The 19866-nt window shown below is 44.3% G+C and overlaps 1 protein-coding gene across 1 annotated transcript; it reads left to right on the top strand.

The window, feature by feature from the left end:
- Nucleotides 1-347: 347 nt before the first annotated feature.
- On the top strand, nucleotides 348-18733 carry blmh (bleomycin hydrolase). Its single transcript, XM_086143509.1, has 12 exons — nucleotides 348-477; nucleotides 3220-3417; nucleotides 4549-4658; nucleotides 5849-5990; nucleotides 6152-6240; nucleotides 6335-6427; nucleotides 13200-13355; nucleotides 13428-13586; nucleotides 13665-13732; nucleotides 14744-14861; nucleotides 15037-15103; nucleotides 18396-18733. Exons 1-12 carry the CDS (start codon nucleotides 468-470, stop codon nucleotides 18542-18544), a joined length of 1359 nt encoding a protein of 452 aa, XP_085999635.1. The 5' UTR covers nucleotides 348-467; the 3' UTR covers nucleotides 18545-18733.
- The last annotated feature ends 1133 nt before the right edge of the window (nucleotides 18734-19866 follow it).

Here is a 19866-nt window from a genome sequence, read left to right as displayed (position 1 = left end):
TAATGTGGCATTTTCGCATCTCCACTGTCAAATTACACTCCAGGCGCGCTCGCTGGAAGTCGCAGAATCTTCTTGCGACGGGCGGGGATAATCTGGCCTCCGTATTGTCAAGGCGTTCTCTCCCTGTTTGCCCGTGTTATTCATGGGGGTGACAGCCAGGCTGTGGAGACTTTAAGAAAGTAAACACTCGGAATATGATTTTGTCCCTGCATTTTCAAAATGTTTATGTATTTTACCCTACGCCTTGGCCAAATGTCCACATATAAAGTACATTTACATGACATATTGTTGGGAACGCTCTCAAGAGCATCTTCCTCGACTCCGCCCAGCCGCCACGTCAAAGACAGAACGGCTCCGTAAACGAGCGCACCCTGCCTCCGCACTTACTGACTGTCGGTGAATGAGATAAACAAAGAGCCGGTGACTTTTGCTGGACACGGTGTACGCTCTTCTTGCTCATTTGAAACATGGAAACCGGTAGGTTCGCTGTTATCTTTTATTGTTTTAGTCACGGTAGGTTCAAGCAGCCACCAGCTCGGGCTCGGATCCGTAGTTGACAGCGACTGGATGACAGCTGCTTAGCTTAAGGGCTAAGCTAGCAATCGCTACTAGCATACTTCCCCTCCTGCCGTACCTTGACCCAGCTGCCGTTTCTTCTAATCGGCTGACAATTTATCCCGATTTACGTTCTGCAATTGTATCGTTGACCTGATATAAAACGGAACACTTGCTATTCCACATTTTATTCCTGGATTGAAGGGTCCTGTCCGCCACAGGGATTAGAAATGTTAGCCTGCTAGCCTGTCGTGAATGGAGTTTTTTTAAGACGCTAGCATGTGTCAAAGTACGTAAATATTCCTCCATGACGAGCTTCGAGAATATAGTTTGAAACGTTTCATTCGGTGTATGGTTACCGACAAAGAGTCGGTGAGGTGAGGTTTAGTGTTTCGGTTTCCTTTTATTTATTCCCCGATCACCTCTGCTCGCGCTTCGTTGCGTAAAACTTTCTCTCGGCGTGAGAGCCAGGCTTTGAGTTTAGGTGAGCGCTGTCACCGCTCATACGTGGATGGTTGGACTTCGGTCAGCGCCACGACAATCCAGTGGTTTGTGTGTGTGAATTTGCAAGTCACCCGGGACGGCTATGCCTGGCCCCTCTGAAAGGCTGCCCTTCGTTTATGTCCGGGAGAATTAATGGATCTCTCAGTTGACGCTTTCTGATTCCTCTTTGACGTGCACACCTCCTGCATGTGTCTGAAGGGCTGAAAGGTCCAGGCAACATTGCAACCCATTCAGGCCTTTGTTTCCCTTCGTGCATCTTTGCCTTCACAGTTTAGGAAGCTCGATTGTGCGTTTAGCTTTTTTTTTTCTCAATGGAAAATAACAGAATGCAGTGGAGAGAGGGGCCGAACTCCAGGGCGGCATGCATGACTAGTCAATGTCCTCTTCCATGTCTAATTGCTTTTGCGCCATTATTGGACAGGGTTGCAGATAGCACGCCACTACCAGGCCAGATATTGACAGGGTGTGTTGGTGCATCTTTCCTTTCCTTGTTTTGCTTCTGTAGCACTAGTAGACTTGGACCTGTAAGCATTAAACATCTACCTTGGCTCGGGAGAGAGGTATGGCTCAGATGTCTCCCAAAAGTAATTGAGACTCGTAAAAATGAGTTGAACAGTTAACAAATGTATTGTCTAAATGAACAGGAAAATGAACTCTCCAAAGCAAAAAAAAAAAAAAATTCAGTCCTTAGTCCAAAAAAAAATTCCAAACAGTATCCCCCCTCCAAAAAATGTGTATTAATTCAATGACTGAGTTGAGTGGGTGTACTCTTATTTGGTGTCTTATCTGTTGTCTAAGTGATCCAGGTTCCTCACACCACTTTTTTGACCGTCCTCAGTCTTCACTGGGCTGGGCTCGCCATCTGGGATCAGAATCTGTCGCTAACCATAAAACCAATCTAAACAGAGTGCAGACTAATGAATGATTCACTTCTAATTATATTCTTATATATTTTTGTAACCAATAACTAAGGATACACCCCTTTTTTAACGATGAGATGAAGTCGTCATTACATCAAGCCATAATGATATCAGCATTTGCATTACTTATAAACTTACTCCTCAGGAAAGAAAATGTACTTTTTTAACTTAAGGAACAAAGTGCTTCGTGAAAACCATGACCACTCGCTAACTGGCTTAAACCAAGTGGCGTAAAGTAAGCAAAATAAGTGCCACGCTCCTTTTAGTGCTCAGACGCGGTTCAGTAGGCTACTCTGCTGGCCGCGCTATGATGCGGCACCAGCAACTAGAGTATTTGCTTCCTCCAATCAGACTAACACAATGATATAGGATATACCAAAGTGGATTAAACAATAACACAAAGTGCATTTGTAACTGCGATAACTCATAACACAATCCTAACATCTACTCTGACTGGTTTTATAGGAATCCTTCTTGTCTGTAAGCTAATTGTTAATCTCCTTGTGTGGCTAGCAGGGGCTACTTTAGCAGAGGAAAGTTTCAACCGGAGTTCTCAATATGATAAAACTCAATGTCACAGTCTTTCTTGCGTCAACCTTTTATTTAAGGTATAAAGGTAACTTCAAAGACTAAGTGGATGGAAAATATCAATTTTTAAAGTATTCTTTATTTATTTTTTTTCCAATTCAAGAGCGGGGAGCTCATTAACTCACGTTCAAAGTGGGGGCTGAAGAGGGAAAATAAAGTAAAAGAACCAGGCTGATCACTATTCTCCAGGCAGCGTAGTGCATCATCTATATGTTATCCCTATATTACTACATTTTAGCAGCCCTATATTCATAGGAGTTACACAAGTATCTTCTTCATCTCTTTGATGGGGCGTGCATGAATCATGACCGCAACCTTAAAATCTTCCTCGATTGCAAAAGCCTTGTCTGGTTCTCTATTCCTCCACTAGCTATTTGTTGGTGTGGAAAAAGAAGCCGCACCGGACAGCTGTAATGATCGGTAGAGTGAGCACTAGTTTATGACTATTGAACGGGCATTTTCCAACCATTATTGTGACATCTGAGTGCATGACTTCTCTTAGGCGAGGAGGAAGTCTTTACACTAAAACTGCACGGATGAATGGAAACACAAGGAGATCCCTCCACTTAGCTGCACTGTCAAGCCAAGAAGTCTTTCCACCATTTGATTTATTCTGGTTTCAAGTTTGAATCTCTGACCCCTTTCCCTCCAGGTCTGAGTCAGGAGAAGGTCACCACCTTCATGAAGCGGCTGCGGGCTGAGCCACGCTACCTGCTGGCCCAGAATGTGTCGACCTGCATCGACCCACTGGAGGTCTGCCTGCACCGGCAGACAGTCCAAGATACTGTACACATCTTCCAGCACACCATCCCCACAGAGGGCAAGCCTATCACCAACCAGAAAAACTCAGGTAGGATAAAAGGTCGTACTGAATGTAAAAGTAAAAGGAGAGCACTGTGTTGAGTGCAGGTCTCTACTCATTGTAAAAGTAGAAATAGATATATTTGTAAATCATTTTAAAAAAGGCTCATGGTGCACCCGTCCATCCATTCTGAAAACAGATAACTCAGCAGACAGCTAGAAAGTTAAGAGTAATTCCAATCTGCCTTGACGTCCCTCAATTCTGCTACCTGACGTTTATTATACTTTTATTCTGCGCTGGAGGTGAGGCCACCGGTAAAATATTGATTGTGATTTTTTTTTAAAATAAGACGAAAAGACAACCGCAGCTTCTCATAGACGGCTTTTTTTTTTTTTTTCTTTTTTCACTCTGCCAATATGACTCATTGCGTGTTGGCTGATACGCTGAAATAGATTTATGTCTTGAGTCCAGAGACAGATTTGGTTTTAAACAGCCTTAAAAGCAAAACAGGCGTGCATTAGGTTTGTATCATCCACGCATCAGAATGAAACAAATATAAGGTACAAAATTTGGTCCACAGAGATTATTGTGTTCCTGCGACTTTCTAAAAATCAGTGGTGATGTTCGAAAGAAAATATGCAGCCTCTACTCAGGGGTTATAAAGTTGTATAATGAACGATTATTTATTCACAGATTTAGATCATAGATTTAGTGAGTGTATGCTTTTTTGTGCATGATTAGTGCACGCGTGATGATGCTTCCTTTTCAGCCCTAATAGCAAGTTTTAAGGCAATAACCGAGTAATTTGTGCATGTATCAGAATAAAATAAGCCGATTCCGGCCCTCTGCTGAAGCAAACTGAGCCGGTTTAAGTCTAAAGAGAGGGTTTACATCACTTATCCAGCATGGAGGCTTTTCCCTCTGCCGTGAGAAAGAACATGAGGGCCCATCAGAACTGAACCGGACTAGATAGAGAACACAAATCACATCAAAACAACACAAAGCCTTTCAGTCCTCAGTCTACTTCCTGGCTTGTTTAGAGGGCTTGAGTTTTGAAAAGGACTGTCTGTAGTACCATCCTTCGCAGAATTATTAACAGAACACAAGAACTGCATGTCAAAAAAGGATTTTATTTCGAATGATCACCAAATGTTGTTCTCATTTTTTTATCCTCACTAGGGAGATGTTGGATCTTCTCGTGTCTCAACGTCATGCGACTTCCATTCATGAAGAAGTTCAACATAGAGGAGTTTGAGTTCAGTCAGTCCTATCTCTTCTTTTGGGACAAGGTGAGTCAGGAGTATGTTTGGGTCAGTGAGGGTTCAGTACATGGGTTTTTGAATAATAGCTTCATTTTTTTAGCTACTAGTGTTTTTAACACCCTGCTGCTTGTTTTTCTGCCAGCGCGTACACACGCATAGTGGTACGCTGTTATTTTGTGGCGCTCTACTACTATACACTCATTGTGTGGCTAAAACCCCCCTTTGTGTGTTGCCATCATTGCTCTTCAAGGCAAACGTCACAGCACTAAATGTTTTCGTCTCTCTGGCCTTGTGTTTTTTTTTGTTTTTTTTTCCCCCCTTCACATGCTTGGACTCGTGTCAGCTCTGTAGCAAATGCATTTTTCTTAACTTGCTTTTTTAAAGTTTCCACACACGCGAGTCAATTTTAGATGAATCCCCCCCCTTGAAAATCAGCGTGTTGTTCCTTTGACATCAGAAACTTGAGATTTAAAATCGCACTCCTGAACACTTTATGTTAAAGTGAGATATTAGAAGTCTTGAGCATCTGAAGTGGAAATTTACGATGGACGCGAATCATAAGTGCTCTCAGCCTTGCAAGTGCCCTCACTTATTTAGAATTGGCATCAGTTGAAGAAGTTAGTGATGGCGGGGTTGCACAGTTGTTAGTGCTTCCGCCTCACAGCAAGAAGGTGGACGATGGACGCGAATCATAAGTGCTCTCATTGCAAGCACCCTTGCAAGCGCCCTCATTTATTTAGAATTGATATCATTTGAGGAAGTTACAGCGGTGGCGCAGTGGCACAGCAAGAAGTTCAATCAGGAGAGACTTCCCCACAAAGTCTCCCATGTTCTGCGGGTTCTCTGTTTTTCTCCCACAGTACAAAACCATTCAGCCGGTTCATCGGAGACCCTAAATTGCCCGGACATGTGAATGACAGAGTGAATGGCTGTGTGTCTCTGTATGTGTATGTCTCTGCGATCGATTGCTTACCGGTCAAGGATGAACCCCGCCTCTCGCCCAGTGATAGCTGGGATAGGCTTCAGCATCCCGTGACCCTGAGTGCATGACAAGTGCTGTATAAACGAATAAACGAATGAATGAGAAATTATAGACTATGTTTTGCACTCCATGGTGCCTTCCATAGCCATATCAAAATGCTCCTCAATGAGACGGTTCAACTCTTTCATATCCACTCATTTACCACTCTTTGCTGTCCTTCTCAATCTGTCTGCAGGTGGAGCGCTGCTACTACTTCCTGCAGGCCTGTGTGGAAACCGCACAGAGGAAGGAGCCTGTGGATGGACGCCTGGTCCAGTTTCTCCTCTCCAATCCCACCAACGATGGAGGACAGTGGGACATGCTGGTCAACCTCATTGGTCAGTTCTTGTCACGACGCAGATCATTTAATTATTTGCTTGCTTTTGCTTGCTTTTGTCAATCTTCGTGAATCAGTCCATCTTCAAGCAGCATACTCTTTGGATCGATATTATGTTGGATATACCTCACTGGGTTAATGATAGTTTCCCCTTCTTTTCAGAAAAGTATGGTGTTATTCCAAAGAAATGCTTTCCAGAGTCGCACAGCTCAGAGGCCTCACGTAGAATGAATGACATCCTCAATCATAAGGTACGTGTTCTCCCGAGTTCCGAAGTCGAATCCCTCCATTAGGTCTCGGTTCACGGTCAGGGAGTCTGTCTGACTGTCTGACTTTGTTTCACAGCTGAGAGAGTACTGTCTAAGACTGAGGAATATGGTGGACAGCGATGCGACTAAAGCCGAACTCTCAGATGCAGTGGACTCCATGATAGAGGAGGTGAGTGTATTTTTGACTTGGCCTCTAGTGATTCATTAGCCACGAACGTAGTCAAATGCAAAAAATGCTCTGCAGTACGATAATGGCCTTCTCTTTTCAAGCTGTTGTGACAGCTCAAACCTCCATTTGAGATCCAAATGTATTCTTTCTGGTTGAAGACTTGCGAAACTGAGTTTTAGTTTCATGCATATTGACTCGGTGAAACTTGATTTCACTCCAATGCATTGATTACTATAAATCACTATCTCTCAGTGAATCCAGTGAAGATGCCCAAGGGAGGTGAAAAAAGGATGGCTATATTTACATGTTGCGGTGTAATATTTTGTGGGGTTCTTCCCATTTGTCAGCATTTGCTTCCGTAGAGGAATTTCCATGACAGACACATTCACTTGGTATTACAACTATCATTTTAGCACAGTTACCGTACATGCCCCACCTGTGTGTTCGGTTTAGTTTATCTGGAGTTTCCCTTGCAAAGTCCTTTAAGGAAGTCAAATAAACATTCAAATCAAATAAAGCCAATAGGAGCTGCAGAGAACCAGAGTTCCTTTTTGATAGTCCTGGCCCAAAAATAAATAAAAAAAAAAACCCTGACAGAAGTGATATCTGCCTAGTGTCTGGCTTCTGCTGGGAAATAATTTGACTTCAATTTCTAAAACGTGTGTATATGTAGAGGTGCTTTAGAAACATACTCCCCTAGATTATAATTATTCAATGGGTTTGTGTTGAACATCAGTTGAGCACAAGTGCTGCCTTTACAAGCTCTGTTTGGATAGATACCGACAAATGTCAGTGTACTTTGAATTAATTGGCACAAGGCATCAAAATAGACAGCGGCATTAACTTTAGTATTACTTTTATTATTGGTGCATCAAGTACACAAGTGAAGAACACACTGAACAACTATTGGGCTCCTCAGTGCTGACACTTTCCTCCTTGTGAATCACTGTGTAACATTCCCTCCTGAAGAGTCTTCATATAAAATTCATTTCAAAGACCAGTGCAGTCCGCTTGACACAAATGCACTGCAAAACATGAGATTGTGGGTCCTGTTGCGCAGCCTTGTGCCATTTCAACCAGAAGAGGGAGCCGTCAAATAATTCTTAAGAGACCTACAAGCCGTTAGTGGGGGAAAAATACCCAGTATTGGATGTATGGGAAATTTACAGATTATATATTTTTTTTCTCTAAGATGAACAATAAGACAATCTATTGACAGGATGAATTTAAAAATATTGTGGATATTTTAGAAAATCCTATGTTGAGCTCAGTGATGCAACAGTCTTGTAAATGCACAACAGAGATCTCTGACCTCAGTCATCTGTTTTTCTGTCACAGAAACTTGGCTTAAATGTTTGCATGTCTGTATACTTATTTATCATTCTGCATTGCATGGTTTTTTGCATCCTTTTTGTATTATTAGCGCTGCGTTAATTTCTTATTTAGAATTCTCATCAACAGCAGCAGCAGATAAAGTTGCATATGTAGCTTATGCATGTGTCCTAAATTTATAAATATCTAGAGGGAAACTGACCAGAGTTGATGAATAAACTCAGTGATTGCTATTGTCAGCTACTTTTCTTCAGCACAACACAAAGTAAATTTTTACTCTATTTCAAATTTAGACAAGAAGGCAAATCCTGTGAGACCTCAGGGCGCGGCTTGTCCACAGCGGTGCTGAATCACGATACAGACGCTCCACTACATTTCCGCTCTCTTGGGACCAAATATGGTCATGTTCACCTCCAAACCAGTGGATTTGAAACAAAGAGCTGCAAACCAATAGAAAAGGTTGTGCTTTCCCCCTCCCACCCCTTTATTATGATGTAAAGAACAAACACTTTGGCCCCACAAACACGTGTTGTTACATAGACGCAGGCGTGCAGCATCATGCACGTTTTGTGTGTGTGCGTGTGTTGTGTGTGTATGAGATGGGGACCAGTCAGTCAATCAGCCTCCCATTGAGACTTTTGACACTGCACAGGGGTCTGTTTCAGCAGCTTTTGTTTTCACTTGTTCGGCTGCACTGTGCCGCCAGTTAGCCGATTGTTTGCGCAGTCGACTGTATCTCGCAGCTCCTCCACCGATGCCCTGCCTTGCACACGCATAAACACACATTTGTTGCATGTTTGTAACCACTACGGCTGCTCCCTCCGCCGCTTCATGTCAGGGCGGAGGCCTGATGGCTGTCGTTTGTTTGTTTGTCCACCTGGAAATGATTTATTTTCTGAAACACCACTTAGCTGCAACCGGCGGCGATAGAGGGCGGATCGAGTGGAGTCCAAAGACAAGAGCAAAAGCGTTCCAATGGAAACTTGTATGTGTGTGTGTGTGTGTGTGTGTGTGTGTGTGTGTCTCTGAGTCATCCAGTAGTATATTTTTTTATTTATTTTTTCATAAATAGACATGAAATTACACATAATGTGAGGATTTCAGCTGAAACATAGGATTCCTCGAACCCTCTCCCTGCAACCTCATCTGGAAGAGATTTACGTGTACGACTGTCAGAGGCAAGCATTAAGTTCAATGATACACAAACAGGCAGCTGGATTTCCTGAAACTTTAAAAACACGAGTCTCTTAAATGTGATGCAATATATGCATCACAAAAAACGTGATGTAATTTATATTACTCTTTAAAAACGGGCAAGTCTAGATGGACATAGAGATATTGGTTTTATATACTGACACATGTTCTAGGTGAAAGTTATCAAAGGAGCAAATATGCTTGTTTGGAATTGAATGGGAACACAAAATTGAGCTTGTGATTTTTATCTTCCGTAAAAACAAAACTATTATTCATACCGATTTTTAAGATTAGCAGTAAATCAAGTGACCGTGATGTGGAACATCTTGAACATTGTCATAGCAACCTGACTGCGACGCACAGCGTTTTTTTGAAAAAGTAATTCAATCCATTTAAAGTCATTCAAAAGCCTTGACACTATCAAAACGAAAACGTTGTCGGTGTCAGAATGATTCATCATCGTTGTTGTTTACTGGGAAAGCGGCTCCGTCCACACGAGTTGCATAACCGCGTGGACATCACCTGTGTGTGCGTGTGAGAATATTCTCTCTCACGTAAAGGGGCGGTTTCGCAGTGGTGTTTTGTGTCTACGCGAGCCCGTCTTTCTCCGGATCAAAGCGCGGCGTCAGCCCCACTTCATTTTGTTTGGCCATGATGCTGTCCATCCTCACATTCGTGCCCTGGTCTCCGTCACGCCAGCCACACACGCATGCACACACACACACACTCGCCCTTGACAAGCTTCCACTAAGAGGGATGTACGGTTCTCTCTCGTGTTGCGATTTTATTTTATAGTTCCTCGAAAAGATTATTCATCACGGAGGTGAAAACCAAACCGGTTCCATTTATTTAAAAGCCTCTTAAGCATACGTTTAACCTATTCCAAGCTGCAGAGAGAGTTTGATCTGCTGTGCTGTTCTCCGAAGAGCTTGTTACCATGACGTTATCCATATGCTGTGTTACCCAGGCTGAGGGGATTAGTTTCAGTTTTCATGCCCCGTATCTGGTAAGTTTCTCTGCCCCTCTAGCTTCACTTACATGGACAAGCAGGAGACGCAAACACACACACACACAGAAATGGAATGGGCCCGTTCACTGGTAACTGCACAGGTACACACGCACATGTGGTAAGCCTCATGCCGCAGCGAAACCCCTCTCGCGCTTCATTGCGTCATCAAATCAGAGACCAGGCGTGCATCTTAGCTCTCAGATGTGAACGTACGTGTAGCAATAACGTAGACGAGTCCAATTTATGAGACAGCTGTCAACTTTTTTCGCTACAACCCCAGAGCACCTAGCCACACTTGTGTGTGTGTGTGTGTGTGTGTGTGTGTGTGTGTGTGTGTGTGTGTGTGTGTGAGTTCCAATAGCTGCATGTGCTGCATGTTTACAAGCCATGGCAACGTAATCAAACCGTCCCCGTTTCTATCCAAACTGTTTGCATGATGACATTTGCTTACACTCACGGGTTCCAACTTCTGGACGAGTTATAAATTCATGTCAGTCTCTACAAGGCACAGGTTTTGTTTTGTCCTGTTTTTTTTCTTTTATCTCAGTTTGGCATCGACTGGATGAGAGACAGCTTGAAATTTCTATCACATCCCCTCGTCTTGAATTCTGCGTATTTAACAGAGTAATATGGCTTTGGTATATAAGGTATCACATCGTCTTGAGGTCAACCAACAACACAAACGACAGCAAAAGAAATAATTTTCCCGTTATAAATCTGTCAAACGTTATCACTCTAAAGTATTAGATACTTGTTCACTCATTCACATCTCACAAAGACATTATTGAAGTTGCTTGGTTATAGGGATGTACTGTGATCGCAGAAAACAAGTGTAGTTGGTCAATGGGAGATGATATTTTGCTCGCTGTACTGCATCCGGGTCATTTTCACTGCACCCCTTTGACAGACTGTACTTCTCATTGTCATTTCTGGATTGTTGACGGTTTGTTTCTTTGTTTTTGAGTCACGGTGAAGAAGCAGAGGAGATTCCAGACGTCCGGTTGGACACAGGAACAAACATCGCTGTCAAACATTAGCCGTTTAGCCCCCATAGCGTGCAGCTGGTCGGTTTATCGACCTGTCAAGCAGTCACGGAGGGCTGTAAGCAGACACCTGGAATAGGATGTTTATAAGTTGGAGATCATTTGAATTAGGTTGATTTTATGATTAACAAGCGTGGAAAAAAATCCAATCCTTTTTTTCCCCCCAGTTATCTCTCCATCTGATTCAGTGTTTTTCCCTGAAACTGAATAAGCCATGCACAGCTCACATGTTACAGGCTAGTACAGGTGTACAGAACTTTCTCCTGTTTGGCGCCAGGAGGACTGATTAATATGGACTTGTAGGGATGGGGCAAGCATCGCCACACTGATTGAATAGCACTGTGGCGGTTCAGGGTAATTCTATTAATAACGGACAGGCGATTCCTCTTCGTCCTGTTGGCAAGTCCTGCAGATGTCAGAGTTGTGATGTGAAGCTGCCACGAAACCTCGCCGATCACATGATGGTTCAATCAGATCCAGCACCCATATGCACTCTCTGCGCCGCATCTTTGCCAGAGGCCTATAGGTTCATATCCTGGGGTGATACGCCACCCGGCATTTTTCAGGTCATAAAACAAGTACAGCGTGGTTATGCTGGTCATTGCAGCATGTTGCTTTTTGGATGGGATGCTCATTCACATGGCCCCCAGTTTTACCTCTGTAATATGCTTGCTGTTGGTCACCAGTCCACACTTTCATATTCATGCCCTGATAGCATCATCCAACTGTGTGCTTTGTGCTAGTCTCTGGGTTCGAGAGAGAATTCATCAACTGTATTAAAATGAACTGCTTCAAATTAATTTCAAATCTCCTGAACTTGTGGCTGCTTTTCATCAGGGTGAGTTGAGCAATTAAAAATGCAGACGCAAATAACACTAGTAAAGTAAGTCTTACCAAATTAACATTTGGATGCGTTCATCAACCAGGGTATCGTTTCTATACTGTATTCCTGCAAATCAGGAGTTTATCAGTAGGTTTATTATTATTTTACTCTTCTGCTTAACGTGTCTCTTATATCTCCCTTTTTCTTCACTCACACGTGTGTGTGTGTGTGTGTGTGTGTGTGTGTGTGTGTGTGTGTGTGTGTGTGTGTGTGTGTGTGTGTGTGTGTGTGTGTGTGTCTGTCCCCCAGGCGTCAGGTGTTTCAATATTGATCCTGCTTTCATGTCGCAGTGGCTGTTTATTCTCTGACGGGGGCCCCTTTTGTCGGTCCTGGCCTTTTCCCTCACACCTACTTTATTTGCCTTGTTTGGAAGAGGAGCCTCTCTGTCAAAGTGCCACGTCTATAGCCCACGTGTCCGTGTGTGTGCGTGCGTGTGTGTGTGTGTGTTTTATGAGGGTTGTTTGTTTATTTGCGCCATTCCGAATTAGCTCCACGATTACCGACCTGAAAACGAGCCGAACCAGGGCTTTTGTTAAGCGCCGGCTGCAGGGAGAAATCTCACCCCCTAGTCCTTTCCGTTTAGCCCCGCGGCTGAATTCCAACCAGTTTATCAGAAAAGCGCCCTCGTGGTGAGTTCGACGGTCGGAGTGTTTGGCGTTTGTATGTTGGTTCACACACATTCAAAGCCTCACTGCAGCATGCGCTGCTACAGACCAGAGTGTCTGCGCTTTGTCAAGCCCGTGGGATCACCGTAGCTTCATCCCGTATGGACCGTGTCTCCTCTTCTTTTCTTTATCCCATTTTTTAATCTGATATTATCGCAATATCATCCTCTTGCTCCTGTTTGAAGTGAAAAAACACAAATAAAAAAGCATGGGGTGGAATGGTGGAGTAGTGGTTAGCAGTTCGGCCTCGCAGCATGAAAGACCCTGGTCCGATTCCAACAAGGGAAATCTTTCTGTGTTGGGTTTGCATGTTCTCCCCGTGTGTGCGGTTCCCCCTGGGTTCTCTAGTTTCCCCCCCCACAATCCAAAAACATGCAACAGGTTCATTGGGAAAAGTTGCCCTGAATGAGTGAATTGTTTGTCTCTATATGTGGCCCTGTGATTGACTGGCTTCCAGTCCAGTGTTTACCTCGCCTCAGCTTTATTTTCGATTTCTCTGCGTGTACTGGACATACAGAGGAATCGAGAAGACGTTTCTCGCAATCCCACGGAGACATGAAAGTAACAAAATTCTAAGAATAATAGAGTACAAATTAGTAGTAAAGTGGACTGTTAAACAGTAAGTGTGTGTGTATGTGTGCCGCAGGTATTCCGGGTGGCCAGCGTCTGTTTAGGCAGCCCCCCTGAGACCATCTGCTGGGAGTACAGGGACAAAGACAAGAACTTCCATCGCATGGGACCACTCACCCCTCAGGAGTTCTACAGGGAACACATCAAGCCCCTATACAACATTCAGGACAAAGTAAGTCTTGTTTAACAGTTGGACGCCATCAAAACTGCGGGTGTCTAAGCTTGTCCTCCAACTCCCCGTCAGATCTGCCTCGTGAATGACCCCCGACCCCAGAACCCCTACGGGAAGCTGTACAGCGTGGAGTTCCTGGGTAACATGGTGGCGGGTCGTAGCACCCTGTACAACAACCAGCCCATCCAGCTGCTCAAAAAAGCTGCGGCAGAGTCCATCAAGGATGGAGAGGTAAGTTGGGGCGATTGGGATGAACCGTGGAAAAGTGTGCGTGCCTGAATCTGATCACGGTCGCCGTTTATCTCGCAGGCAGTCTGGTTTGGCTGCGACGTCGGGAAGCATTTCCACGGCAAGCTGGGCATCAATGACATGAATGTGTGAGTATTACTGAAGCACGCAATGTTCCTACCCATGAAAAGAAAAGGAAAATAAATCTGTTGATAACAGACGCAAACTCGTAAAATGTGAAAATGCAAAATACCATTAAGTGACAAAGGAGTGTTACGAGTCAAAGTCAAAATACAGGAGATCCTCGACTGTCATCGGAGTTCCATTCATTACGTCCTCTTGTAACACGATTTTCGGCGTAAGGCAGAACAACATAAACGAGCGAAACCAGCGAATCTAAACAAAGCTGTCTTCCGCATATGGTGCTGCACGGTTAAGTATTTGTTGTCCTCCCTGCTCACCAGCTAGCTCCTGCGCAAATTGTGTCTGAACATTGCAAATGCTGTACATCGCAATGATGAAATGAGAATTTCTCCGTAAATTTATGGGACACGGTGACGAAATACAAAACACAGAGGATGTTGTAACCTAAGAACTTCCTGTACTGCTCACAAATGGCTTCCATTTTATTCATTTTTTTCTAATATTTCATCAAATTTCACTGCTTTTTCCAGTTTTCTGACATATTTCTTCATATTTATTTCAATCTGATGACATGAGGATCAGTCTCGACAGTCAGACATTCCACATCCGTGTAACAGAACTGCAAATAAGTCTGTCCTGGCGGAAAGAGCTCAGATGCCGGCAGTTTCTCCCTCACAGAGGGGATGGGTTGCTCATCACTACCCTCCAGGTGCGGCAGCATCTGTGTCCAAACTGCCGGCGCCGGCCTTAAAACGCGCTCACTGAACCAAACTGGCTATTGCGCTGAATATCACATTCGCTGAAGCTCCTCCCACTCCCATACATTTGTAGATAAAATTAAATAAATGGACTCAAAACCACCATTTTTTATCGATCCTCAAGCAGAACACGACTGATCAGGTCAGATATTGTGGTGAAGTCAGCATGGTGTTGACAAGCAGCTGTGCTGAATCAAAGAATTTCCCTCACGGAACAAGAAGTTTCTCTTATCTGACGCTGTGTTCGCTCAACCACAGCTTCAACCACGAGCTGGTGTTCGGGGTGTCGGTGAAAAACCTCTCCAAGGCAGAGCGGCTAATCTTCGGGGACTCCCTCATGACCCACGCCATGATCCTCACCGCTGTCACCGACAAGGTACGCCGTGATTTTTCCCATGGCGTCAAAGCCTCGCTTGCGTGTTTACGGTGCTTTAATCGGACGCAGTGCTTCATTTAAGCAAACCCAGCTGCCTGGACATTTTTTTTTTTTGTTAATTTTCCCCCCATCTGAAGTATCTTCGTCATCTTCTCTTTCTCCCCCCCCACCTCAGGATGGAAAGGAAGGCTATGAGAAGTGGCGGGTGGAAAACTCCTGGGGCGACGACCGTGGAAACAAAGGTGACGGCCCTTCCTATGTTCTCTTGACATTTCAGTCACCGTGTTTGCCGGAGTCGCTCTCCCTCAGTCCCCTGCTTCTGTCTACCGTCTATCGTTCTCATCTCATGGTGAATTGTTATTTTCCTGTACGCGTGTCTATTGAATTAAGGGATAGGATTAGACTTGATCCCCCCCCCTTCCTCATCCTCGATGCCGCTTTATGAACTCATAATTGGCTGCGTCCTGTTTCATAAGAGACTCAGTGAAGCCGCAGAGGGGCCGCATACCATGCTTCTCTGAGCTTGTTTTCATTAATAATGGTGGAAAAAAAGAAAATTTTATCAGATAAAATCCAGTGCAGTCATTAATGCTGACTAAAAAACCTGCCGCTCAGATGACTTTTAACCCTCTTTCAACGCAAGAGCACGACGCAAACCCAGATTGTGAACTAAATAAGGCTGTTTTTAACTGTCGATTAGTAAAAGAAGTTAATTTCTCAAGTTAGCGGTGTCTGTGCAAGAGGCGTTGAGTCTGTGGCAACAATGATTGTTCGTCGCCAAATCTTGCCAGGTGATTGCCAGTCCATGTTTTGCTCAATCTCATTTGTAGGAAAGACGACTGGACGGTTGTTTCAATGTCTCTGCTGGAACGATAACAACCGAATGCAGTGGCCACAGTCAATCCCAGCAGCTGCACAGGAAGCCCCGGGGCACATTCGGTGACTTAGTCTGATGGGACGCAAAAGACAGCAGCTCCCCTTTTGCAAGAATTTACAGTCTGCTTATGTTCTTCCCACAATACTTTTCATCCCTGCTTTTAATCTTCCCCCTAACCCCTTCTTCCTCCCTGTCTCTGGACATTCCACTGGAAATTATGGTAGAGAATTTCAGGCCAGTCAGTCATGCCTCGTTTGGCAACACACACACACAGAGTGCAGCGCACACGCATACGTGCTTGCAAATACTTGCTTGAACCCACAAACCGGAGGGCCTTGTTGGCAAAACACGCAAAAACTAAATTGAAAGTATTTCGCGTTTATTATTCTATAAACACCAGCAGATGAGGATGGCCGGAGCGTCCAGCCCGTCCGTTACCAAACTAATAAAGTTATTCGAGAACAAAGTCAGAAAAGAAGCGGAGTCTGGACACCTTGTTTGTTGACAGAAGCTGAGAATGGGAGAAGGGAAGATACGAGTGTCTGTAGGACAGGAGAGACGGACGGGGATTGGTTGAAATGGTTTGAAAGAATATTACCATCCAAGTCGTGTTGAGATGATTTTGGAAAGAGGACAAGAGAGAAATTAGAAATTCTGGATCAGGGGAGCTTGAATGGTCCGGACATTTCCCCCCTCAGGCCTTTTTAATATTCGCTCTTAGTGTCGAAGGGGCATCTCATGAGGGTTTTAGCTTTCTGGTTCGTCTTTAAGCGCACTGCTGCTTTTCCGCCCCGTACGCTATTTTTTCATCGTATTAAGTTTCAACGTAACGTTTGGCTTTTCTTTTAAAACAGGACAGGACCAAAAAAAAAACCAAAAAAACTGCTGATTGAATTTTGAACCAATATTACAATGATAATAACAACGCATGTTCTGAATTTAAAGTATGTTTGTTTTGTTTTTTTTCACTGAAGGATATGAGACTCTCTGCAATGATATTGATGAATAGACTGATTGTAACATAGTTTTTACAAATAGATTAAATGAAGCAGTCCCTACTCTTGACATTGACTGTTTGAGGTGTGATTGAGTTTGACAGAACTAATGGTCCCTGCCGGTACAGCCTGTAGGAAAGCTAATGGAACACGATGGCGCAAATATTGATGGGAAAGAACGTGTTCCTCTTAGGGGACATCGATGTAGAAATCAACCTCGGATTCCCATTGTTGCGTTTCCACCACTGGTTCGGGGACCTGCCCCATCAGCCCTGGTCCTCGGGGTTACCGATCTGTCGGCTCCGAGCTGGGACAGCGAGCCTATCCCTAAAAACAAATAATGAGACCCAACTCACACACACACTCAAACACACACGAGAGCGCGCCACCCAACTTGCGGGTTCTGAGAAGTTCACATCAACAAACCCAGAATCCACAGCGAGAACAAGGCGTCGCGCCAGATAAGGATTGTATACTCAGAGGAGGACACATCCGCGGAGAGAGTCACGCCGGCCGTACATGTGGCGCGTCACCCCCGGTTACCCCGACATCTTCAATAGGTCAGGCCGACGGCTGGCGCTCGACTCTGAATTTCCTGACTCAGGATGGGAGGAGAGGCTAAATTGCCTGTCATGGAGTTCATTAACAGAAAACAGACACGCACACCTTCAGTTCCGGGTCAGCCGACTATCCTCGTCCAAGAAGGCCTTATCGCGTCGCAAAGGTTTCTGGTCACATTGTGCTCAGTCGCTGGCCTGGACTTGGATCACCCGACCATTGTTGAAATTTTCTAGACAGAGGGGAAGAGTTGGGGAACTGTGCCGGACCGTTTTATCAGGCCACGTGTTCAGGGGTGATAGAGAAATTACCGAAAGTGCTTTCGAACATTAGGGCGGGGTGGCGGATTGCGAGGGGCCTTTCTCCTCCTTCACCCGTCTGGCTGTGAAAACAATAGACTTTAGCGATAAACAGCACTTAAAACAAAGAGCAATCTGTCCCCCCCCGTTTGTTTTCGCCGTTTTTGTTTTCAGAGTAAACCACGCTTGTGCAGCACACCTCCCCTTTTGGCGAAAGGAAGAGGAACATCAGGCCAACTTAGCCCATAATTTTAACTTTTTTTCATTGTTGGAATGTGTTGATTCTCGAAACCGACCCGTGGATTTTAGCCTCATATCTCAAAGCCCGCTAGTTTAGCAAAGACGAAGATGCTCATATGGGAAGAAACAAAGGTGCACACTGGCCGACCTGAGAATCTACGCTGATCCCGAGCCTGGGAGAATTTCCGAAGGAGCCTTCCTAAAGATGTGCCAACCTTGACTGCTCCCTCCACTGCAAACTACACCAGATTCATTTTCCAATTAGTGGAAATTAAGAACATCAATTTGTTCTGTTTTTAAAAGAGAAAACAAATAGTCAATGATACAGTCATAACTTTAAAAAGACAAATACCACTGGAGGTACCATGATAATTTACAGTAAATGTGTCCTAAAGGCAAGCATACCTTCTAATGGAGGATTACTTTCATTGTATTTGTTTATTTGTATATCTTTTTCTAATTCTGACAAGAAGATGCCCTGTGCTGAAGTTTTTTTCACTTCAGCGCTTGATAACTTGTTGACTGTCAGAGGCTGACAGTTTGCTGCTCTGTTGACTCCCAACAGGCTACCTGATCATGACGGACGACTGGTTCTCAGAGTACGTGTATGAGGTGGTCGTGGACAAGAAGTTCCTTTCCGCTGAGGTCCTGGATGTGATGCAACAAGATCCCATTGTACTTCCCGCCTGGGACCCGATGGGAGCCCTGGCGTAACGACAGCAACCCAGGTTTTAACCCCATCCTCCGGTCTTTGACTCCGCCCTCTTCCCGCGGCTGGATTTAATATCCCACCCCGATCCAGACCTCCAACCCACCCCGCCCCCCCCTGCCGACGCCCATTTCCCAGAACGGCCTGATCTTCTAGACAAAATAATAAAATTTTGTTTTTCTTTTTTTACTGTACCGCTTGTGGGTGTGGTCTATCATTTCTTCAAAAGAGCGTCTTTTCTTTCTGCCAGGTTGAATGTAATAGTTAATTTAAAAAGGCACCCCCGCCTCCCCCTTGAACCTGCTGCTGGTTTGCATCACAAACAGGGTTGAAGAGTTGAGTTGTGTGCAGTTGCAGATGTTTTTGCAAGGCAGTCAATATCATGTCACCCACATGTCTGTTGCGCGATTTGGAATTTCCTCCGCTTTTCAACTCACGACCCCAAAGATACTCAAGGAAAAACTTAAGCCCACCGTAACCTGCCAATTTCATTAAGATTTTTTTGGTGAAATTATGATGGTTTAAAATATAAATTATGTTGAAATTTAAAAAAAATAAACAAACACAAATGTCTAAATTAAAGCATTTTTTATATTTTAATGGTTTAAAATTTCGATTTAGAAAATATATATATATCAATATCTCTGCAACTCCCAAGTGTCTTAGCTCCTGATTCGGGGGCTCCTCAAAATTTCATTTCAAATCAACCAGCCTCTTGGACACCACCTTACCAGACTTAGTCAGATGTGATTTTTCTCATCTAAGAATAGCACCTCCACGCAGTCATAATGCACAATCTCCCTACCACATCATCTCATTGCAAACAATATGAGGCCGGCCACACCAGCTGGACTCTTTGGTGTTTACTTTCGCTGTCTGATCGGGTATTATGGGAGCGCTAACTGCAGGAAAAAAGGTCACACCTTAGCGGCATGCGGCTACATTGTGGTGGCGGGGTAAGTATCCAGCGCATTTCCTGCGCCTGCTGCAATTAAAACCGGCGACATTCATGCTCTTCCTGATTTCAAAACAATCCCATCCATCACAGTTAATTTTTTTCATCTTGCATCAACAGTCTCCACTTCCTTGTTCTGTGCTGTTCCTGGCACACACTTCACCTTTATCTGCAACACACTGGTTTCCCTCTAAAATATTTGTACATTGCCCCCATTTTTTTCTTGCCCTTCCATGCCGTGTCAAAAATTCAACTTTGACTGCTCAGGATTCATCCACTCTCCACAGCCCGCGCCAATTTGACATTTATAAATGCCTCTATCTATATTGCTTTGCATTAAAGAGCATTACCTGCTTAACTTCAGTGTTTCAT

The sequence above is a fragment of the Fistularia commersonii genome, chromosome 3, assembly GCF_037954325.1.
Source record: "Fistularia commersonii isolate RoL2024-O1a breed Wild chromosome 3, RoL_Fcom_v1.0, whole genome shotgun sequence".
NCBI classification, from domain to species: Eukaryota; Metazoa; Chordata; class Actinopteri; order Syngnathiformes; family Fistulariidae; genus Fistularia; species Fistularia commersonii.
This window is presented reverse-complemented; position numbering and strand designations above follow the sequence as displayed.